Source organism: Hemiscyllium ocellatum, chromosome 25, assembly GCF_020745735.1.
Source record: "Hemiscyllium ocellatum isolate sHemOce1 chromosome 25, sHemOce1.pat.X.cur, whole genome shotgun sequence".
Lineage (NCBI taxonomy): Eukaryota > Metazoa > Chordata > Chondrichthyes > Orectolobiformes > Hemiscylliidae > Hemiscyllium > Hemiscyllium ocellatum.
Genome location: NC_083425.1, coordinates 45236588 through 45261588, shown reverse-complemented (window position 1 = coordinate 45261588; position 25001 = coordinate 45236588). Strand labels below are relative to the sequence as shown.

The 25001-nt window shown below is 39.8% G+C and overlaps 1 protein-coding gene across 4 annotated transcripts in view; it reads right to left on the bottom strand.

Moving 5' to 3' along the window:
• Nucleotides 1-13935: 13935 nt before the first annotated feature.
• map2k4a (mitogen-activated protein kinase kinase 4a) overlaps nucleotides 13936-25001 on the bottom strand; it is a 177213-nt gene continuing 166147 nt past the window's right edge. For all 4 annotated transcript variants that reach the window (XM_060844279.1, XM_060844280.1, XM_060844281.1 and 1 more), the window contains 4 exons: nucleotides 24265-24342; nucleotides 24020-24168; nucleotides 19942-19987; nucleotides 13936-16336 (listed from right to left, as the gene is read on the bottom strand). In XM_060844279.1, coding sequence (XP_060700262.1) covers nucleotides 16223-16336; nucleotides 19942-19987; nucleotides 24020-24168; nucleotides 24265-24342 — 387 coding nt within the window. In that variant the 3' untranslated portion in view covers nucleotides 13936-16222. The remainder of the gene's footprint in view (nucleotides 16337-19941; nucleotides 19988-24019; nucleotides 24169-24264; nucleotides 24343-25001) is intronic.

Here is a 25001-nt window from a genome sequence, read left to right as displayed (position 1 = left end):
TTTGCAGCACAGTGACACCATCCCTACCTCTGACCCAGGAGGGCTAGGTGTATCACAACAAGCCTGAACAGATTGATTAAAAGTATTTTTGCTTTCACGATGGGCACATCAATATCAAGGGCAGAATTTAGTGTCCAATTTTAATTAAGTGACGGTGGGCTTTCTTAAGCTGTTAGTGAAAGTATTCCCTTAGTACTGTTAGATGGGGAGTCCCAGACTCTTGACCCAGTTACCATGGTGGGTTTTGTCATGCAGCATTTTGCCCTCATCTCAGATTTAGAATTCACGATTGTCTTGCCAAAGAGATGGCAAGTTCGAAAGAGTGTTCAGGTCTGTTTTGTGTATGTTGATACAGAATATAACTACATATGGTAATCCATGATATTCCAGCTTCCTACAATCCTTTACTACTATTACGCTTTTTTTTTAACACCTCTGTCTGCATGGACTTTAGCAAGACCTTTGACAAGATTCCCCATGGTAGACTGTTTAGTAATGTTCGAACACATGGGATCCAGGGAGAGCTGGCCAATTTGATAGAAAGTTGGCTTGATGGTAGGAGGCAGAGAGTGGTGGTAGAAGGCAGAGAGTGGTTGTAGAGGGTTGTTCAGAATGGAGGACTGGCATCTGTGGTGCCTTGAAAGGCTTGGAGCTGGGTCTGCTGTTGTTCATCATTTTATACAAATGATTTGGATGAGAATATAGGTGGCATGATTCATAAGCTTGCGGATGACACCAAAACTTTTGGTGTAGTGGACAGTGAAGGTGGTTATCTAAAAGTATAACACCTTAATTAACTGGGCCGGTGGGTCAAGGAATGGCAGATGGAGTTTAATTTAGATAAATGCAGTGTTGCAGTTTGGTAAAACAAACCAGGGCAATACTTACATAGTCAATAGTAGGGCCCTGTGGAGTGTTGCTGAACAGAGACACTTAGGGTTTCAGATGCACAGTTCCCTGAAAGTGGCATCCCAGGTAGATAAGGTGGTGAAGAAAGTGTTTTGCACTCAGGGCATTCAGTACAGGAGATGGGATATCATGTTGCAGGTGTACAAAACAATAGTAAGGCCACATTAGGAGTACAATTGTGGTCTCCCTGCATTAGGAAAGATGTTATTAAATTGAGAGAGCTGCAGAAAAAATGTAACATGGATGTTAATGAGACTTGAGGGTATGAGTCATAAGGAGAGGCTGAACAGGCTGGGACTTTTTTTTTAAATCTGGAGCGTAGGAAGCTGAGAGGTGACTTTATAGAGATTTGTAAAATCACATGAGGCATAAATAAGGTGGATACCCATGGTCTTTGTCCCAGTGTAGGGGAGTCCAAAACTGGAGGGCATATGGTTAAGGCGAGAGGAGAAAGATTTAAAAGGCACTTGAGGGACAACATTTTCATACAGAAGGTGGTACATATATAGAATGACCTGCCGGAGGAAGTGGTACATGAGGGTACAATTATAAAATTTAAAAGACATTTGGACAGGAATGGATAGGAAAGGCTTATAAAGATACGGGCCAAATGAAGGCAAATAGTACTAGTTTAGTTGAGGAAACCTGGGGTTGTCATGGATGAATTGGGTGGAAGGGCCTGCATGACTATGACATGTGCCTACGTATCTGTCTTTCCATCGCTCCCTGACTGTTTGGAGGCCCATAGTACACCCACAGCAAAGTGATTCTCCCCTTCTGAAATTCTACCCATAGAAGGTTTGTCAAATAAAGCCCTAAGATAACATCTCTGCTTATGGCAGTAATTAACTCCTTGATCAATATAGTGTCACCCTAGCTCCTCCATGCATCCCTCCCCCATCCAGAATCTCACCTTAAAGTCTCTGGAGATGGAATACCTGAACCTCCCGCAACCATGTCTCCATGATAGCAATGATATGACATTCTCACGCATTAATCAATACCCACAACTCCTCTGCCTCTTGCCATGGTTTCTTGTGGCTTGACTATATTTACAATGAGTTCTCGATTGATTTAGCTCTTCTACACTTGCCTTTGCATCACCCCCTAGTGTACCTCCAGTCTGCAATGATCTCCCTGCCAAAATAGTTTAAATTCCCGCCAACTGCACAATCAAAGCCTCCCTGCAAAGATGTTTGTCCTGTTCTGATTGAGATGCAAACCTTTCGAGTTGTATGGGTCCTACCTTCCCGAGAAATGGATCCAGTGATCCAAAAATCTAAAGCCTCCTCTTCAGACACACATTCATCTGTTCTATCTGTCTATTCCTGTACACAACAAGAGTAATTCAGAGATTACAATCTTTGGGGTCCTGCTTTTCAATTTGCTACCTAGCTCACTAAATTCTTATTGCAGGACCTCATCCCCCTTCGTACCTCTGTCATTGGTCCCAATGCGAACCATAACCTCTGACTGATCACTTTTCCTCTTCAGAACCAGATGGTTTCAAAGATGTTACCTAAGGAGGCTTGGGAAGCTTGAAGTATTATAGGAGGGCGAAATTATAAAGGGATTTAACAAAAGAGTGAGAATTTGAAATTTGATATTCATGTATCGCTGGACATCGAAGTGCATCTGGGAAAATTAACAAACAGCGAAATTCACAACTGATCTTGGAGGAACTGTTGGGTGAAGTTCACAGATAGGTTAAGCGTTGTTTTAAGTGTGGCCTTCAGAGAATCTGCAGTAGTGAGTAGAATGGGTTCTTTCTTGATAACATGTTTTTTGAGACATGTCTCTTGATTAAACTTAAAATATAAGCCATAGCTATTAATTTAACCTGGGGCAGTGTTTGTAGAGGAATAAGACGGTGTTATTTTCTGACTCTGTAGATTGTGAAGGAGCAAATATGGCCTTTAATAGAGTGATATGTACTACTTGTCAGATGTGGGAGTTCAAAGAGAGTTTAAGGGTTACTGCGGATTATATTTGCCATAAATGCTGTGGGCTGCGAATCTTATCAGATTGAATGGATCAGTTGGAGAGATAGAAGCGATGAGAAATTTGCAACAGCAACAGTATGTGATAGATGGCAGTTATATGAAGTGGGGGAAAGTCTCAGATACAGTCACATAGATGGGTTAACTCCAGGAAAGGTAAGAGAGGTAGGCACCTAGTGCAGGAGTCTTTTGGGGTATACCCATTTCAAACAGGTATGCTGTTTTGGAAAATGTAGGGGGTGTTAGATTCTCAGGGGAACGTAGCACAAACAGCCAAGTATCTGGTATTGAGACTGGCTCTAATGCAATAAGGGGTATGTCGGCTTCCAAGAGATCAATTGGGTTAGGGGATTCTGTGGTCCGAGGTACAGACTACTGTGGCCAACAGCGAAAAAGCAGAATGGTGTGTTGCTTCCTGGTGCCAGGATCAAGGATGTCTCAGAGAGGGTGCAGAATGTTCTTAAGGGGAAAGCGGGGCTAGTAAGAGGTCATGGTCCATATTGGAACCAACAACATAGGAAGGGAAGAGGTTGAAATTCTGAAGGGAGATTACAGAGAGTTAGGCAGAAATTTAAAAAGGAGGTCCTCGAGAGTAGTAATATCTGAATTACTCCCAGTGCTATGAGCTAGTGAGGGCAGGAATAGGAGGATAGAGCAGATGAATGCATGGCTGAGGAGGTGTATAGGAGAAGGATTCACTTTTTTGCATCATTGGAATCTCTTTTGAGGTAGAACTGACCTGTACAAGGAGGACGGATTGCACCTAAGTTGGAAGGGGACTAATATACTGGCAGAGAAATTTGCTAGAGTTGCTCAGGAGGATTTAAACTGGTAAGGTGGGGGACCCAGGGAGATAGTGAGGAAAGAGATCAATCTGAAACTGGTACAGTTGAGAACAGAAGAGAATCAAACAGTCAGGGCAGGCAAGGACAAGGTAGTCCTAATATATTAAACTGCATTTATTTCAATGCAAGGGGCCTAACAGGGAAGGCAGATGAACTCAGGGCATGGTGAGGAACATGTGACTGGGATTTCATAGCAATTACAGAAACATAGCTCAGAGATAGACAGGGCTGACAGCTTAATGTTCCAGGATACAAATGCTACAGGAAGGATAAAAAGGGAGGCAGGAGAGGAGGGAAAGTGGCGTTTTTGATAAGGGATAGCATTACAGCTGTGCTGAGGAAGAATATTTCTGGAAATACATCCAGGGAAGTTATTTGGGTGGAACTGAGAAATAAGAAAGGGATGGTCACCTTATTGGGATTGTATTGTAGACCCCCTAATAGTCAGAAGGAAATTGAGAAACAAACTTGTAAGGAGATCTCAGCTATCTGTAAGAGTAATAGGGTGGTTATGGTAGGGGATTTTAACTTTCCAAACATAGACTAGGACTGCCATAGTGTTAAGGGTTTAGATGGAGAGGAATTTGTTAAGTGTGTACAAGACAATTTTCTGATTCAGTATGTGGATATACCTACTAGAGAAGGTGCAAAACTTTACCTACTCTTGGGAAATAAGCAGGGCAGGTGACTGAGCTGTCAGTGGGAGAGCACTTTTGGGCCAGCGACCATAATTCTATTAGATTTAAAATAATGATGGAAAAGGATAGACCAGCCCTGTCCATGCCGACCAGATATCCCAACCCAATTTAGTCCCACCTACCAGCACCCGGCCCATATCCCTCCAAACCATTCCTATTCATATACCCATCCAGATGCCTTTTAAATGTTGCAATTGTACTAGCCTCCACCACATCCTCTGGCAGCTTGTTCCATACACGTACAACCCTCTGTATGAAAAAGTTGCCCCGTGGTCTCTTTTATATCTTTCTATTCTCACCCTAAACTTATGCCCTCTAGTTCTGGACTTGCCGACCCCAAGGAAAAGACTTTGCCTATTTACCCTATCCATGCCCATCATAATTTTGTAAACCTCTATAAGGTCACCCCTCAGCCTCTGACACTCCAGGGAAAAGAGCCCCAGTATGTTCAGCCTCTACCTATTGCTCAAATCCTCCTACCCTGGCAACATCCTTGTAAATCTTTTCTGAACCCTTTCAAGTTTCACATCTTTCCGATAGGAAGGAGACCAGAATCGCACGCAACATTCCAATAGTGGCTTAACCAATGTCCTGTACAGTCCCAACATGACCTCCCAACTCCTGTATTCAATACTCTGACCAATAAAGGAAAGCATACCAAATGCCTTCTTCACTATCCTACCTACCTGCTACTCCACTTTTAAGGAGCTATGAATCTGCACTCCAAGGTCTCTTTGTTCAGCAACACTCCCTAGGACTTTACCATTAAGTGTATAAGTCCTGCTAAGATTTGCTTTCCCAAAAAGGAACACCTCTCATTTATCGGAATTAAACTCCATCTGCCACTTCTCAGCCCATTGGCCCATCTGGTCAAGATCCTATTGTAATCTGAGGTAACCCTCTTCGCTGTCCACTACACCTCCAATTTTGGTGTCATCTGCAAACTTACTAACTGTACCTCTTATGCTCACATCCAAATAGTTTGTGTAAATTACAAAAACGTAGAGGACCCAGCAACAATCCTTGTGGCACTCCACTGGTCACAGGCCTCCAATCTGAAAATCTACCCCCAATCACCACCCTCTGTCTGCTATCTTTGAGTCCGTTCTGTATCCAATGGCTAGTTCTCCCTGTATTCCACAAGATCTAACATTGCTAATCAGTCTCCCATGGGGAACCTTGTCGAATGCCTTACTGAAGTCCATATAGATCACATCTACCATTCTGCCCTCATCAATCCTCTTTGTTACTTCCTCAAAAAACTCAATCAAGTTTCTGAGACATGATTTCCCACGCACAAAGCCATGTTGACGATCCCGAATCAGTCCTTGCCTTTCCAAATACGTGTACATCCTGTCCCTCAGGATTCCATTCAACAACTTGCCAATCACCCAGGTCAGGCTCACTGGTCTATAGTTCCTTGGCTTGTCCTTACCACCCTTCTTAAACACAGTGGCACCACGTTAGCCAACCTCCAGTCTTCGGGCACCTCACCTATGACTATCTCAGCAAGAGGCCCAGCAATCACTTCTCTAGCTTCCCACAGAGTTCTCGGGTACACCTGATCAGGTCCTGGGGACTTTTCCACTATTTCGAGACTCTAGCACTTTTACAAGATGTCACCATCTATTTTCCTACAGTCTATATCTTCCATATCCTTTTCCACAGTAAATACTGATTCAAAATACTCATTTAGTATCTTCCCCCATTTTCTGCAGCTCCACAAAAAGGCCACCTTGCTGACCTTTGAGGGGTCCTATTCTCTCCCTAGTTAGCCTTTTGTCCTTAATATATTTGTAAAAACTATTTGGATTCTCCTTAATCCTATTTGCCAAAGCTTTCTCGTCCCCTTTTTGCCCTCCTGATTTCCCTCTTAAGCATACTCCTACTGTCTTTATAATTTAAGGATTCACTCAATCTATCCTGTCTATATCTGATATATGCTCCTTTTTCTTACCCAAACCCTCAATTTCTTTAGTCATCCAACATTCCCTATACCTACCAGCCTTTCCTGTCACCCTAAAGGAATATACTTTCTCTGGACTCTTGTTATCCCATTTCTGAAGGCTTCCCATTTTCCAGCTGTCCCTTTACCTGTGAACATCTGCCCTCAAAACAGCTTTCAAAAGTTCTTGCCTCATACCATCAAAATTGGCCTTTCTCCAATTTAGAACTTCAGCTTGTACATAGATTGGACCGAAGGGTCTGTTTCCATGCTGTACATCTCTATGACTGATTAGGAGTCAGTATAAAATGGTGAGGTCTAAGATGCTGGAAACAAGCTTGTACATGAAGCAAGATTAGGACTATTTTGTAGATTTCTATTACAGAAGCTGAGTTTATAAACTAAATAAGGCTGTTTCAATTTTAATGACCTTTAGAAATATTCCAAGAAACAGTGAATCATACAAGAAATACTAATTGTTCCTTGGAATTTATATCAGTGACTTAACACAGATCCCATTATCATTACTGAACTGTTAACACTGGATTGTAGAGAAAATACAGAATGGAACACGAAGTTTTACAGTTTCTAGAATATGCCTGCATTTTATTTAAAATTGAATTCCTCCAAAAGCACATGCCTCGTGCATTACGCATATCGATGCAAAGTTTAACTTGATGTGGTTTCAAGCAAAGGCAGAAATTAAGCTTTCACTTAAAAAAAAGTATTTTCAAGCTTGCAGTGCTGGCAGGATTGACCCTGCCAACATCACATGGAATCACTTCAAAGGCAAACACTGCATTGCAACTGGGGTGTTACAGCACGGTGACATTTGAAGAAGGGAAAAAGATATAATTCAAATTATTAAAAACAAAATTATTCCGGACAGGAAAAGATAATGACAAATAACCAAGTTGGACACTTTTTTGTCATCATTGAGGAATTATCAACCTTAATGCTATGAAGAAGCAATATGTAAAAGCAAGATTGAAGCTGAACTCCCATGTTAATGTTTCTATTGATGTTAATTCTGCTTTTTCATATCATGAACTCCAAAATGCTGCCAGGTCTCTGGGCCAACAAGGTTAGCCACATTCCCTATTTTGAGATTGTGCATTGTTATTTGTCAAAAAGCGAATAAAATATGCAGCATTCTTCCAGTCCATTGGGAAATCACTTATCAATACACAAAGGAGACAACAAAATAAAAATGACACCAAATGCACCTCAACAAACAGAAAGATCTAATTCATTAAGTCAGCAGCTCATAACACCAATATTAATTACAACCACTGAAGGATCAAATTGCATCAGGTAGATTGGGCCAGGAATGTTAAGGCAGTATTTCATGGACTCTTCAAACACCTTTTAATATTTCAGCACAAGATTTCAGATTCCAGTTGCCCAGAAATTTTAGGATCTGCTCAACTCAAGATAGCCCCCAATTTGCCAACAAGAACCAAAATCATAACTGGAAGCTGCTGATTTCTGTTTAGTCAATAGACAAACAAAATAAAGTGAATAGTTGTTTTTTTGCTTTTTTTTTCAAATGCCATTTTACAAACAAAAGGTTTGTATGCATGTCTAATGGTCATGTCATAAGTGTCATCTTTTCTAGCTAGGTCACAATTGAGCACTCAATTATTTTCTGTAAGGAATTGACCCTGTCTGCCAAATCTCAGATTCCTATAGTCTTTCTCTATTTAAGTAATATTCACCTCCTCTATTCTTCCTGCCAAAGTACATAAACTCACATTTTCCCACATTATATTTCATTTGTCAAGTTTTTGTTAACTCACTTAACCTTTGTCCCTCTGCTAACTCTATCCTTCATACAACTTGTATTCCTATCTATTTTTGTTTCATTTACAAACTTGGCGATAATACATTCAATTTCCTCATCCGAGCCATTAATATATATTAGTAATAATTATGGCCCTAGCACTGATCCCTGTGGCACTCCACTTGTCACAGCAAATGCCATCCACACACCCCAATTTTGTTTTAGTTAGTCTGCCAGTGCATCCATAATCCATTGGGTGTATCCTAACCTCTAAGATACTTCCCATCAGGTCCAGTGTACTTACTTGTCTTTAGCCCCATTAGTTCCCCCCAGTACCTTTTTCCCCATGGTGATAGTTACTATATTTATTTCTTATGAGGACTCTGTGTGCCCAAATTTTGAACATGGCAGAACCTATTGAGCACATAGGATCCTGAGCATCAACACAAACAGAGATTATAGTGAACCCTTATAAACACTGCTTCAGCATCAACTGAAACACTGCATCTAACATTGGGCACTGCATCTTAGAAAGAATGTCAAGGTTAGGTGTGGGAAAAATTTGACAGTATGATTCCAGATAAGGAACCTCAGCTCCAAGAATACTTTGAAGCTGGGCAGTTTCTTCTAAGGAAGACAGATTTCATAGAGGGATTCATAATGATGAGGGATAGGTACAGTGTACATAGAGTGAGGTAGTTCCCCTTTGCAGGTGCGTTGAGAACCAGGGCAACAATTTATTGTCATTGCTGCTTTTTCCAATGACAAGACAAGTGAATTTTTAAATACAGCAAATGGAGTCATAGAAACGTACAGCATGGAAACAGACCCTTCGGTCTAACTCATCCATGCCTATCAGATATCCCAACCCAATCTAGTCCTACCTGCCAGCACCTGGTCCATATCCCTCCAAACCCTTCCATATTCATATACCCATCCAGATGCCTTTTAAACATTGCAACTGTACTAGCCTCCACCACTTCCTCTGGCAGCCTATTGCACAAATGAAAAAGTTGCCCCTTACGTCTCATATCCCCTCTCACCTTAAACCTATGCCATCTAGTTCTGTACTCCACCACCCCAGAAAAAATACCTTTTCCATTTACCCTATTCATGCCCCTCATGATTTTATAAATGTCCTTCGACACTCCAGGGAAAACAGCCCCAGCCTATTCAACCTCTCCCTGTAGCTCAAATCCTCCAACTCTGGCAACATGCTTGTAAATTTTTTCTGAACCCTTTCAAATTTCACATCCTTCCAATAACAGGGAGACCAGAATTGCACTCAATATGCCAAAATCGAGAGAACCTGGAATGGTTTCACATGTGTAAGATTTTGGAGAGCAGCTTAACTAACATCTAGGCACAATTACAATTGCAGATATTTTTAATCAATTTGTTCATCGATGTTATGGGATACATATGGATCAGAGGGAAGGATACAATTCAATTACCATTATAGACACAGTTTACAAGAACTAGTCAAACTATTGCTAATTAGTCACAAGACTGATGGCAGGTACCAATATGTTTTATAGAATTTATTAAGCTTGGATTGGCTACGTAGTGTCTTCCCGGTTCCTGCTTGGCTTGTTTAAAAGTAATTAGATTAGATTCCCTACAGTGCGGAAACAGGCCCTTTGGCCCAACAAGTCCACACTGACCATCCGAAGAGTAACCCACCCAGACCCATTTCCCGCTATCGTGCCTAACACTTTGGACAATTTAGCATGGCCAATTCACCTAACCACACATCTTTGGACTGAGAAGGGGAAACTGGAGCTCCTGGAGGAAACCTACGCAGACACAGGGAGAATGTGTAAATTCCACACAGTCACCTGAGGGTGGAATCGAACCCAGGATGCTGGTGCTGTGAGGAATTGAACCAGTACTGCCCAATGGTCATCTTACTTTATGACTTCCTGATTGATTTTTTTTGACATGATAATCAATGTGTAAAATAATCTCTTATGATAGCTTTCCCCACTTAGCTTACCAAATCCATAGACTTTTACCAAAAACAAATCACCAATGATGTGATTTATGTGTTTACTGAGTATATGTAGAGTCACCCTACCCCCCCCCCCCCCCACATGATTTATCATCTGCATGTCCCAACTGGAAAACAGCAAGATTAAAAACATATGCATTCCATTCACCCATACAAGTTCCAAAGCTAAAATGATTTAATTCACGTAGCTATAGCCAGAGTAAAAACTTTTACCTCAAAACTTTTTCACTTTTGTTCAGAAAGGAGTACAGTCAATCTGAAGGTAACTCACCTGAGTGAGACCAAGGCCCAATGAATTTGATTTGAAGTGGAAATTTGGTGTAAAGGGAGTAAAAGCTGTTTGACCTTTTGCAGTAAACCTTAAGGTTTATAGGGTGAAAGATGAGGAGAGGACAAAAAGGTGCAGATCAAGAGACCTACCTGCAGTGAGACCAATAATGGAGTGAAGTCATGAACCACAATGTGGTGAGTACAGGGAAGGCAGCTGATTGGTAAGATTTCTAGTTATTACAAGTCTGGTGTTAAAGTCCGAAAGTAATTTTGAAGAAAAAAAAGTTAAGATTATACTCATGCTTTAAAAATAATGTAAAGCACAAACATTACAGTAATTCATTAAATTAAATATAATAATGACAGGACAAGTGGAGTGTTGCTGCCACATTAGGAAACAGGCTAGTTACCTGAACACTTTGCTCCATCTGGAGGTCACATTACTCGGACCACATAATTCAGATTTAGGGAGAGTGTAACTGCAGGAGAGCAGGTACAAGTACCTGACCTGAAACCTATGATGCTTGCCTGGTGCCTCGGTGAAGGACAAACTTAAGGACTCATCAATTGTCGTCTCTACACTTGTAGAGAGTAGTAACAGGGCCAGTTAAGGAACAGGAGGACAGCAAATTTCAGTTTTGATAGCAAAATATCTAATATGAATAATTGCTTTGCTTCAGTATTTATGTGGAAGATATTAGGAGATTATATTGTACAACAAAGATTAGAAATTATCTAATTACTGTTGAGAATAACATTGAACAAATGAATCAAACTGGATAAGATCCTGCCCCAGGTGGACTTTAACCTTATAATTTGGACAAATCTAGAGATATCAGCAAAACTATTACAAAAAATTAATATTTTACCAAGATGTAGTACCAGAGCACAAGACAGTCATTAGACCTACAACACACACACACACACACACACGATAGATAGATATGCTCAATAGTTTTTCTTGCTTCCTTTGGAAAGGATATCATTATTCTGAACAACTACAATAATGGGCTAAATTTTGCACTTAGCAGTAGATACTGCAGTTTAGGAGAATGAAAGGCAATATCATGGACAAAAATTGGAATTTTTTTGTTTGATGGTCTAGATAGCACCAGCTCTAATGCTCATCACTTTTATTTCTGATACTCCTTACATTAAAGCAAACACACTTTAACCGATCCATTGGTTCTTTCCCAGGAAACTTCCCTCCTACTGGCGGCGCTACCTCTTGCTATTGCCTCATCTCCAACAACTCTCACCACCGGTATATAGCTCAGATTCCCACCTCCCTGCCATACTAGTTTAAACACTCCTGAACAACTCGAGCAAACTTCCACCCAGGACATTGGTCCCTTTCCCGTTCAGGTGCAGCCCATCCTTCATATACAGGTCCCACCTTCCCCAGAAGGCATCCCAATTATCTACATGCCTGAAGCGATGCTGTGAAGCTGCTCCCTTCAGCTAGACAGTACAGAACTAAGAATCATAGTCTCAGGGGTCATTTAAAGACTGAGAATTAGAAATGTTCTCAGCAATGTTGTGAATCTTTGCAATGCTCACCTCCAGAGGGCTGTTGATGAGCATACCAAAGACTGAGTGATAGATCTATTGCATCCAGATGATTGAGAAACATTAAAGTGATGGGGAAAGTGAAGATGATAGTAAAGTTTAGCTACAATCTTACTGAACGAGGCAGCATGCTCGAAAGGCCATGTGACCTACACTTGCTCCTTTTCCTATTTAAACATGTTACTTTGAAGAGCATATTTGTCTAGCTCATTACAAATTTGTTCACAATATGACAGTGTTCTGCAATTTTGCTCATTAAACTCCTTTGCATCCTTTAGATTTAGAAAGCATGCCAATGGTAGAAATATGCGCAGAGGAATAAATGTCTCAAAAATAATTACTATACAGTTCAATCTTAGAAATAAGTCCAAGAACAATTGAGCAAATATGCTGTACATCCCTATGACTCTAAATAAGAAAATTTTAAATAATCCACAGTGACGACATGCCAATTTTCTTCTAAAAATAACTATACTAACCAAGTTAGACCCAAGTTGTATACAGAGGATGGTTGTTTATGGAGTTAAGAGACAACAGACATTCACATTGTCCTGAAGTGGATTGTGCTGTGCTTAGAGAATGTTAATAGCACAGATCTCTATGCAGACATACCCTGCGTTTTAAATTAATTTTGTACAATAGGGTACAGTGACAATGCAGCAGTAAGCAAAAGCAGAAAATTCTGGAAATATTCACCAAAAGATCTAGCAGTATCTGTGAAGTCAGAAACAGTTAATGTTTCAAATTGGGAACCATCAGTCTGGCAGCTGTCTGTTAACTCTTTCATTCAATTTATTTTGGGTTTTTAAAAACAATTTTGATTTGCCCCTTCTGGAGAATAGTTGGGGGGTGGGGTTGGGGGCGTGTGTGTGATGGAAGGATGAGCAGGCTCATTTGTAGCCTATTCAAACTGCAGCGTGAACAGGCCATCTGCGGTCAACAAATCCTGGAGGGGATTGCCAACTCTGCTAGAAGGTTTTTGTCTCGATATTGAGGAACAATCATGCATTTGCATGTCTCTAGCACCATCTTATTTCTAACGTTTTGCAATTATCTCAATTAATTGGATCATAGGTTAACCTTCCACTTGCTATTCAGCTGCTGATACTTAAAGTTTGACACTTTTGATCACCTTCAAAGACCTGCTATTCAGCCTGTCAACATTCCACTCTCACTATTTGTACCATCTTTTGACACTCTTAATTACCTGAAATTATCTTGCAATGATCTCTCCGCCTATGAAATTCTGTGCCTGTGCGCTTCCCTCCACTTTAGCTGAAGGAGCAATGCTTGGAAAGATTGTGATTTCAAATAAATCCATTGAACTATAACCTGGCGTCATGTGACTTCATATCTAAAGCGAAACATGCTGGAACGACTCAAAAGGCCAGCTAACATCTAATAACACAAGACCTCATTTGTGGCCTGAAAGAAGCTACTCAAAAGATCTCTCAATCTACATTTGTTCTCTCTAATGTATAGGAGATTGCAATTTAAGCAGAAAAGTATTTCAGTGATTCACTTAGAAGTGTTTGGGTCATGTCAGCTGGGAATAGGGGAAATGAAATGGAAGATATTATATCTCTTGTGCTGGATGCATATCACATATAAGGCATTCCATGCAATCAGACTAAGTACAAAGTATTTCCTTATCACAATGGCCAGATGCAATGGTTTACAGTTCTTTGTTCAAAAGAATCAGTGAGCTAAATAGCTGTTGTTTGAAAAGGCAATCATGACATGTGCTGGCAGAGAAATATTTAATCCAATCGTGCATTATTTTATTATTGACGTATCAATTTTAAAATTGAAGGTTTTTGCAGATGCATCAGCTACAAGCTACTGATGACTGACTGAAGTCAAAACACAAGTCTGGCACTTTAAGAGAACATATCAAGTTATGCATTTTTCCAGTATTTCAATTTGGAGTTTATTTTTGCAATTGTGTGTTTCAGATCTTACAAAACAAGAACAAGGTCACAGTCACGTTCTAGTTTTATTACAACTGACCTGCAGGCAAGAGTATAGAACTATTACATGAACACTTAAGATTCCATTTATAATGTTTTAAATATAGGAAGAAGTCAAACCAGTATACAGGATAAGAAATATCCATGAGCTCTGTAAAATAATGCAATGGTGATGATACTCAGCGAGCTCCATTTTCACAGACAAGTAAGGCATTATCCCTGCACATCAGCTTTGATAATTTTTATACATTTTCTATGGTACAGGAAAGAAAAATTAACCGAAGTTCACAATGTACAGTTCTTATTCTATTTTCACAGTTTGTGACCATTATACACCTTTTTTTTAAAGATACACTGTAATATATTCCTCACCCTTAATAGATTATAATCTAAGATTAATATAGGAATAAACTGCCAATTTTTACAGGCATTTCACTCAAAAAGTTTGAAGTAAAGTCCCTTGACATTCACATCAAGTTCACTTCTTCACCAGTAGAATTGAACACATTAATGAACTGCCAAGCAAGGCTGGTGGTGGGTCATAAGGAATTTTTGGTGGGGTTGGCAGATGGGCTTTGTGTTTCGTCATGAAAGCAGACAAGAGGAACAAAAATTCTGCATAATTTTATAACTTTAGTGACTTACTGATCTACACTGGACATACTTACTGGATATACTTGTCTGTTACAAAAACGTACAAGAAACTATCACACCCCTCAAAAAAAAAACCCAGCACACTCTCTAGACACTGTATGAAAAATAGAATCTCTCAAAGAATCCTCTTTGTGTAGCACAAGTCCTGGATCATATGTAGCTAAAATTAAAACCATCCTGCAGCTACCTCAAGCAACAGAATTCTTCCAGACATTTAGCGCCTCTGGAGCATGAAAGTCACAGTGGTGCCGCATTAATCGGAAGACTCTGCACCTAGCATCTGGACTTGGCAATTTGTTCCTCTTACCGTTAAACAATTTTCCTCAGTAGACAAGTACAACCAATAATTAAACCAAACTAGTAGGCAATTGGTGTTATCACACCACTGTTAAACCTGGAGAACTTCAAGGTTTACAGCAGTCACAGGTATACATTAATTTTTGCATAAATAATTTCTGATTAAAAAATAGCACATTGAACCACAATATGAGCTGTCGGTGGGAAACATTTAAGAACATCACTGCCAGGTGCTTACTGCATAATCCATATATAGCCTGCTTTTGTGTAAGATCCTAAGACATCAATGTGCACATTTACAGACTGATCAACAAACAGGAAAACATTCGTTGCTTCAACACAAGCTTATTTTTTTCCAGCATGCTTTACTCTGAGCATTCTGCCCAAAGTTACACCATAGTTCAGTCTTCTTTTCTGTAGATTTCAATAGACAATATTAAAACACTTTCTTCAGGTGCCTAGGCTAATTTTCCCAATAGTTACAAAGATATTGTACAGTGAATGACATTCAAGTCATATAAAAGTTCTGTTTCAGGGGAAATACCTTTTTGCAGCAAATCTTTCCTGTATTAATTTTGCTTTCTTTGCAATTCTCAGTCCACACACTTTTTTTGGTGAATGACATAGTGTTCAGTTATGCCTTTATTTAAAAATCATTTCAATTTTATTAACAGTAAAATACAGATTTTCTTTTCCTCCATGATAGACACTAACTATAAAGCAACAGAATTAAAATCAGCAAATCTATTGCACTTTGTGAAGCAAAATTCCTCAAGGTGCTTGAGACTGCATGGAGTAACTTTTCCTGTTCGTGTACAAATTCCCTTTTGTTGAAGACAAAGCAGATATTTAGGAGTCTTGAGGGTTCTGCTAAAAATATTCTATGCAATGGCGGGAACAGCTAATCCGAGCCTTAGTCTTCCCAGTATTGTATCGAAATGTCTCCAGCTTCAAACTGTTCCCACCAGCAGATGCATAATATCCCACCAAGATCCAGATTGAAATGAACACACTGGCAGCCTCCATATCTTTCACCCGAAAAGGCAATAACACTCTCTGATCCATGAACTCTCTTGATGACTTGGGTACAATGAGAAGGATGCTTTTCGAATGGACAATTGTGGGCAGACACGGATAAAATGGAACACCAATTTTTATTGCACAGTCTGTTGAGCAAGTTAAAAATAGAAACACTGCAATGTGTCATAAAACAAATCTTTACACCTTGATTTCTTTCAGCCAGTTTTAAGGCTGTCTTTTCAGCAGCAGAATCAATCGACATACATTGGGGAAACGGGGGTTGGGGGCATTTGATCCAAGATTCTGCAAACGTAACTTGCAACGTCCACCCTGCGCTCTTCATACATCAAGATGAAAGGATGTTTCTGAGTAAATGAAAAAATTGCATGTTTCACTTAGGCACATAACTCTTCTCAAAAACATCCATCACACACAGGAGTTAGTCTTTTAGCAAGAGTCAATTACTAGCATTATATAACACTAATCCAATGCTAACACTTCTACTGCAGTTTAAGAAGGTTCACATTCATCATTTAACAGAAAAGTTCATGCATTGACAATGTGGAAAGGGAGCTTGGGCTTTCAGCAGCACTAACCATGAGCTTTTCCTGGGTATGCTCAATTAGATGAGGACACTGACAACAGTATAACTTTAAACAAGGTATAGAAGAACTTAACCTGAGAACATTCAGCTAATCATAGAACAATAAAGCACAGACAACCACTTGGCTCCAGGTCAGGTCTTTGAAAGCTAACAATTTAGCCCCTTTGTCATGGCTTTCCCCAGAGCTCTGCAAATTAGAGTCACAGAAGTTTTTACAGCACTGAACAAATCTGCTCAGTTCAGCCTGTCCTCAGGCATCCAACAATTCTAATCCCATTTTCCAGCCATAGACTTGTATGCTATGGTATTGTAAGTGGTCATCTAAATACAACCTAAATGTCTGCGGGATTGCAGCTCTACCATCTTTTTAGGCAGTGAGTTCTAGATACCCACCACCTTCTGGGTAGAAAGAAAACTTCAAACTCCCTCTAAACCTCTTGCTCTCTGGTTACTGACCCTATACAAGTCGCAATAGTTTTTTTTATTCAACTCATCCATGGTATGTTGGCATCACTGGCCAGGTCAGCATTTGTTGCCCAACTCTAGCTGCCCAGATCATCATTAAGACTCAATTCCCAGATGTTTATTGATTTGAAATTCCACCATCCATCCTGGTGGGACTTGAACCTGCACCCAAAGAACATGTCTTGGGTTTTTGGATTAACATTCTAGTGATAATACCATTAGACCATTGCCGTCCTTCATTTCTATGATATATGTATCTACCATTTCTATGCCCAATTCCACCCCACCAAATATTTATTCAGTGGCCTTGGGAAAATTACTGAATCTAATTACACCACCATTTCAAGCAGCGCATTCAGTTCAAAACTATTTGCATTTTTGCCAGTTCCTTAAAGCTGTTTCCTTTGACTAGCTTCTGCCGCTGGAAACGGTCTTTCCTTTATTATTCAATCAAAACTATTCACAGTTCAAACATTCAAATCAAATCTCTTAACCACCTTCACTTGGACAAGAAGTACTTCAGTTTTGCTAGTGTCTCATCTCTGGTACCATTCCAGCAAATGTTCTCTGCACTTCTTCAATGGCCTTGATAATCTTCCTAGATTTGGACTCAATATTCCAAGTGAGGCAGAACAATGATTTACAACAATTTTTGGACTGAACATAAAGTTAAGGATTCCACATATAATTTTCAAAAAAAAACCTGCAACCTTAGTGGCCCCTGCCAAATAGGTGTATAAATACAACGCAGTTTGGTTTCATCTTCCCTGAAGATTCACTATGTGGTTTGTGACACCCTGCTTCCACCCAAAACACATAATTTAAGACTTTTACACATGAAACTTAATCTGCTGTATGTCTGCCCATTTCAAAAGTCTCTCTATATTACCTTCCTTACTCTTTACATTTGCATTTATGACCTATAATCCCAGGCCTAATTCAAAAATATAGGTTACAAATAGCAGTGGTCTTAGGACCAATCGTTGTGGTGACACCAGTGTATGCCCTTTCACACCAAAAGACACATTTACCATTACCCAGTTCCAATTCTCGATTGCCATTTTAATCTTGCTAGCCAGCCGAGTATATGGAACACCTTTGAATATCCTGTGAAAGGCCACATGCACAATATTCACTATACTACCTCCAACTTCCTCCATTCACTGACAAATGACAAGTTCAATCACAACCAGGTTATTTCAAGACACCTCAAATTTAGGATGTCCTCAATGTTAGAATGAAGACTATTCAACAAAGCAAGAAAATAGAAAAGGTAGAAACTTTTAGCACAACTGTTTGGTGTGCATGCCCAGAACAAACAAATGTCAATAGGTCACAATATTGCGACTTCATTTGTTTCATTTATCCAACATCAAAAATGTTGCTTTCTCTTTTATCACTGCACTAAGAATTGTAATCAGGGAGCAGGAGTTATTACAGAATCAGGGATTTATCATATAGCAATCAGAAACAGTCAACAGATCTACCAGCATATATGCAAAGGAGAGAGGACCTTTTCCTGTATTTACAACTGATCAGGTTGAGATTTTACTTTAGAACCAGGAAAGAAGAGAAGTATACACAAAGTAGTTGGGAGATGATGTTAGACTTTGAGAAGGTAGCTGGCATTGCTGCATTGTCACTACTTGATCAGATGTGTTTGACTGGTTCATGTGCAAATTTTCAGTCCCATGCCAGATACATGTTTTGCTGTTGTGGCTAAAATATTAAGAACAATATTTATCTCAGTGGTAAAGGTAACCCATATTCTGATGATCCAGTTAGTGCAAAAAAGTGATTTCCAGAAGAAATCTGCCTTTGAAGTGCTTGAACAAATGTACAAGTATTGGATTACCCTTTGCTGCTTTGACTATTTTGGGGAGGTATTTAGGAGCTTTTATCAAACTGTGTTGAGAGATCCTGGATTCCAAACATGCCTCTACCTCTTCAATAAATGTGTTGGTCACCCGGTGCTATATTCTTTTTATATGCCCTGGTGTAAAACATTATTTCACCACACACTTGTGAAGTACTTTGGTAAAGTCAAACACATTGTTAGTGACTTAATTGGAGAGTTTTCAAAATCATCTCCTTTGGTTAATGTGGTCAAACAGCATGGTACGTGCTGCATTATTGGACTGAGTAAGAGAATATATGATAGTCATGTACATGGTTTCTGATGTGCAAAAAATTGACTTACGTTGCATATATCCTATTTATGTAATAGCACTGCAAGCTTTCTTTCATAGAGGACTTACAAATATTGACATTCTCTTTATATGAATTGAGAATCGGGCTAAGTTTAGCAGACAATTGCATATGGTTACTTTTTTTTAGTAACCTTAAAGCTACAAGATTACAAGGCAAAACAAAAATTTCGTACTACAAACCGCAATTTGACAAAGTGGGTGGTCTCTATTTCATATAAATGCTGACTGAGCTATTCACATATCACCATGATGGCTAATCATTCATTATTTTGAGAACAAGGTATGTATAAAATCTGATTGAAGATTTGTAGCTCGGGTGTCCATTGTTGTGGTTCTGTTCGCCGAGCTGGAAGTTTTTGCTGCAAACGTTTCGTTCCCTGGCTAGGGAACATCATCAGTGCTGTTGGAGCCTCGTGTGAAGCGCTGCTTTGATGTTTCTTCCGGTATTTGTACAAATACCGGAAGAAACATCAAAGCAGTGCTTCACACGAGGCTCCAACAGCACTGATGATGTTCCCTAGCCAGGGAACGAAACGTTTGCAGCAAAAACTTCCAGCTCGGCGAACAGAACCACAACAAGGTATGTATTGAAAATACAAGATGCAATATGTATTTGATATAAGTTATTGGCTCCCACAATAAACAGAATGGAAATTTAGGAATTGAGCAGAAGTCACCAATTTAAACTCACCAGAAGCTCTTTATACTTTGGCCTTTTGGACTCATCCTTTGTAAGGCTAGAAGAGAAACAAAATATTACATACAATAATACAGACACAAGCTGTAGAGTATATTCCATTGATGTCAAATCAAAATTTGGTCACCCAGCATGTATTATTGACCATTCATGGAGATCACTACATCCTCTCCCAATTACATCCACCCGCACTTCCAAATTCCTTCTGAAGATTCCAACTTTGAAATATACAGATGTCAAAGACCTTATATTGCAGCTTGTCTGATGATCCTTCAAGACTGACCCTGAGATATTACTGGCATATTATTTCACATGCAAGTTTTGGGGTAAAGGCAAAAGAATGGCACCAAATCATAATGCTCATTTAGAGAGCAAAATTGATACATCAAATAAAGAAAGTAGGAAGGAGCTCAAACACAGTTAGGAGGACTAAAAGCGGCTATGGAATGTCCTTGGCCAGCAGGGGTTGGGGGGGGGGGGGGGGGGGGGGGGGGGGCGAGAAGAATCCCAAGACATTTTATACATTTGTTAGGAGCAAGAGGATGCTGGGAAAAGAGTAAGTGCACTCAAGGGTTAAGGGAAAGGTGTGTGAATACTCTCAGGCATGTTAACATAATGGGGGAGGAAGCGGCGTGTGTCTTGAAATACATTTAAGGTAAACAAGTTGTAGGGCCAGTTTGGATCTATCCCAAGATACTGAGAGAGGCAAGAAAGGAAATAGCTGGGGCCTTAACAGATATCTTTGCCTCCTCTTTGGCCTCTGAATGACTAACGTTATTCCTTTAAGATGGGAAACAAACATAATCCAGGTAATTACAAGCCGATGAGCCTGATGCCAGCAGTAGGGAAGTCTTTAGAGAAGATACTGAGAGACAGTATTTAATCACAATTGGAAGCAAATGCACTTCATGATAGGCAGCATGTGTTTATGCAGGGAAGGCCATGTCTCACCAACTTCATTGAGGTTTACGAAGAGGTGACAAGAATGATTGAAAGGCAGTGGATATTGTCGACAGAGTCATTTGACGTACAACACTGAAACAGACCCTTAGGATACTGGTCAGCATGGACGAATTGGACCAAAGTTAATCTAGTCCCATTTGCCAGCATTTGGCCAATATCTCTCTAAGCACTTCCTTTTATATACTCATCCAGACACTTTTTAAATATTGTAATTGTCTCAGCCTCCACCACTTCCTGGCATTCATTCCATACACGCACCACCCTCTGCATGAAAAAAGTTGCCCCTTTTAAATCTTTCCCCCTCACCTTAAACATATGCCCTCTAGTTTTGGACTCCCCTATCTCTGAGGAAAAGACCTTGACTCGTCACCATATTCAAAAGGGATTTAATAACACATTTTATGGCAGGTTGGTACAGAAGTTAGTCTCAAGGGATCTGGGGTGAGCTGGCTAGATGGGTACAAAACTAACTTGCTCATAGAAGACAGTAGTGTTGGAGGGGTGCTTTTCATATTGGAGATCAGTAACTAGGGTGTTACACCGGGATCAGTGCTGTTACCTCTTGTTTATAATATAAATAAAAACAAATGATCTGGAAGAAAATGCTGGTGGTCTGGAAAGTCAATGATAAGAGGGCATGGACGGGATCAAGGCGAGAATGGGTGGGTAGGGAGGCAGTGCTGGTAAAATGTTTTATGCAGAAGGTGGTGGGTGCCTGGAATGCACTGCCAGTGGAGATGGTAGAAATATTAGCAACATTTAAAGTGTATCTTGACATACATATGAACAGATGGTGAACAGAGGGGTCAAAACCATTAAGGGGTAATAAGTAGCAATTTTAAATAAGGATCGGTTGGCTGAATGGCCTTTTTCTGTGCTGTATTGTATTGAATTGCATTGCATTGCATTAATGGTGCCGTAACAACTCTGATTCTGTGACAAAATCTTTAGCAGCACCTTGAAAATTTGCGACCCATCATCATCTCGAAGGACAAGAATGGCAAGTGTATGGGAGGTTTATCATTGTAAGACACCCACCAAATGATTTTGTTTTAGTTCCTTCCTTCATTGCCAGAACCTTGGAACTTTCTGCCTGACAGCATTGTGGGAGCACTTCCATCAGGTCAGTGCAGTTCAAGCAGCCTAACCATCACAAAACCAGCTTTCCATCCATTGACTCCATATATACTTCCCACCTTGCCTTGGGAAATCAACTAACACAAGGACCCTCCGACCCCAGTTATATCCTCTTCCACGCTATGTCACTGTCTATGGACTGTTGCACCTGCCTTCCATCTGGAAGGATGGCCTATTTAGCCAGCCCTGGAGCATTCACAGTTTGAAGCTGTTATCACTCCCTCGCTCACCATTAACAGCTGACCAGCTGCTCTGCTCAATGGCTGGCATTACTTTCATGAGCACGGCTTTCACTCCTGGCCTATCCTTATAGCCTATACCACTGCTCCAGGCATTCACCCACATTCCTGGATTCTCAGCCAGACTCCTCTGACATGTGCCTCTGTAATACTTTATGCACCCATACAACTGGTGCAATGTGATTATGAACAGACTGTTGTGACATCAACTATGCATGGAAAAATTCATGCTTAAGGATTTCTGTTGCTGAACAGTCATGTGTGCATGCACAGGCTACAATTTCGATGCCAATTTTTGAGTTTGTGCCAATTATTCCATTCTATTATTGGTAAATGAATCCCAAACCTCAAACCTTGACAGACCACCAGGTGGCAGCAAAATCTAATACAGGTTCATTCTTCAGAGTTCAGGGCTGGTTTAAGAGGAATAAACAGCAAAACTGGAACATAAAAATATCAACGGCTGCATTGAACACATGCAAACTGCTTGCAAAAAGAAATCTTAAGATCTTCACTTAAAAATACTGAATAATTTTAATGGCAAAGCTAACATGTACTTTACAGCTGACCTCTATCTTTCCTAGTTCTGAACCTGCAGAACAGATTTTCATTTGCCTGTAGTGTTTAATTTTAAGAACACAAAACAGGTGCAGAAATGGATCCAATTCTTCCATTAAGATAGATCATTGCTTATTGGAGCCTTATATCTCTCCCCTAGAATTCTTGTAGGTCAAAAATCTCTCAATGAGCTGTGTACCTCAAGATTCATGCAACAATCTTGCACGTGTCTTTTTAAAGAAACATCTTGAAAATACATAGTGAATTGAAATTCCTAAGTATCGTGCAAATACAAAATTTAAATTAAACAGCATCACAGAAAGCTCTCATCATGTTTGACCAGAAAGCAAATGTTGCCAAAAACATTTTCAGTAATTCATGATATTTATAAAATTGAAGTTACGCCAGAGGCTAAGATGACAGTTTTCTTACCTCACGGTTGCAATAAACAAATCAAAATGGTAATGCTCCTACATAGTGCAATAGAGAGATATTGTTAAACGAAATGCTGAGATACGGATACTGGTAATTTGAAAGTGAAGTGGAAATAAGTTGGATCCAGAGGACTGACATGGTAAGGAAAGCAGAGGGTGGGATTAGTAAAGTGCAGTTTTTAAGTTTTACTTGTACAGGCTTGGATCGGAGTATAACCTTAATGTCTGATCAACTTCATTCCATTTGAGTATTTGCTCCAATTTAAACGGGTGAGTTAAATGGCTAGCCCAATACAAGATGAAATTACTATTTAAATGCACATACAAAAATCTAAAAAAAAAGATATTCCACATCCTGCTAACTTCATAGCAGAACACCCCAGAATGGCAAAAGCTCACTTCTTGGTTTCAAAACTTTTAGCGCTTTCAGAAGTCAAAGGCAATACTATTATCCATAAGGTGTGAATAATGAAGCAGAGATTATGATGGGAAATTGGTGACGGCCATGTACAAGTATTGGTGGCCTGAACTGTGCAGCTGCTGGATGATGGTACTGAAAAGACATGGCTACACAACATCTGCAATAACCACACACCAACAATGGAGAACAATCTTGGTAGCCTGTCTGATAAATATACAAGCGTTAAACAGTGATAGGAAAGTGTAGAATGTACTCAAATAAGAAGGTACTTGGTGAATGAAACAGCTTATTTGCAATGAGCTAATCTGCTTCATTCTTACCACAAGTTAACAAAGTTGATGAAGCTGGGAGAAAATGCTCTCTCTTCAGAGTTGCAAAGCTGTGGGGGATCTCCTTTTACTACCTGGGTTAGTTGATCAAACACACTGTTCCATTTTGGATAAGGGAATCGTCCAGTGGCTAGTTCATACTAGAAATCAATAAAAAAATGAAGTTACTACAGACTTCATTTTCAGCACACTGATTTAACTTAACATCTTACAGTGCTAACAGGCATATTACTTACTAATGTGATTCCCAAACTCCAAACATCTGATCGGACGTCGTAGCCTTGTCTTGAAGCACTTGGATCTATTCTTTCAGGCTTTTTTGAGGGGGTTGGGGAGGGTGGTGAGACAGAGAGAGAGGGAGGGAGAGGGAGAGAGAGAGCGGGTGCAGAATTGGAGGAGAGAAAAAGGAGAGGGAAACATTTATTGATGTTAATTGTTCAAATTACTTTCTCCCATTAGAAAATACATCTTGCCCAATTTCTTAATAAATATAACTGCGTTCTTCAGGACAACACACTGGATAATTTACTCTGAATTGCATACAATTGTTGGGGTTGTCTTTTCCTTTGGTTTTGTTTTCTCACCCAGAGGAGAGCACCATGCCTTCAGCTAGGCCATTATGAGAATGACTCAAATCAAAAACTCTGCAGATAAACACAAACCCGAAGCTTGTTGGTACAGAAAATCGAATGGATTGTGCAAAAACATTACCAGAATTTGTGATACGCTTGATTATACTGTATCTCTCATTTCATAGCTCAAAAGATATTTGGTTGTACAGCTCATGGACATTACAATGTTGCATATGTAGTCTAGACAACTTAAAGAATGGATGTTTAAAGTGATACAGTTCTGCAACATCAGTATTGCAGAAGTACCACTGGAGATAGGTTGCACAAACTCAAGTAGATTTAACCGTATTGTGGTGGACTGTAACACATTTCTATATTTGACATGAAGTGAGTTAATTATA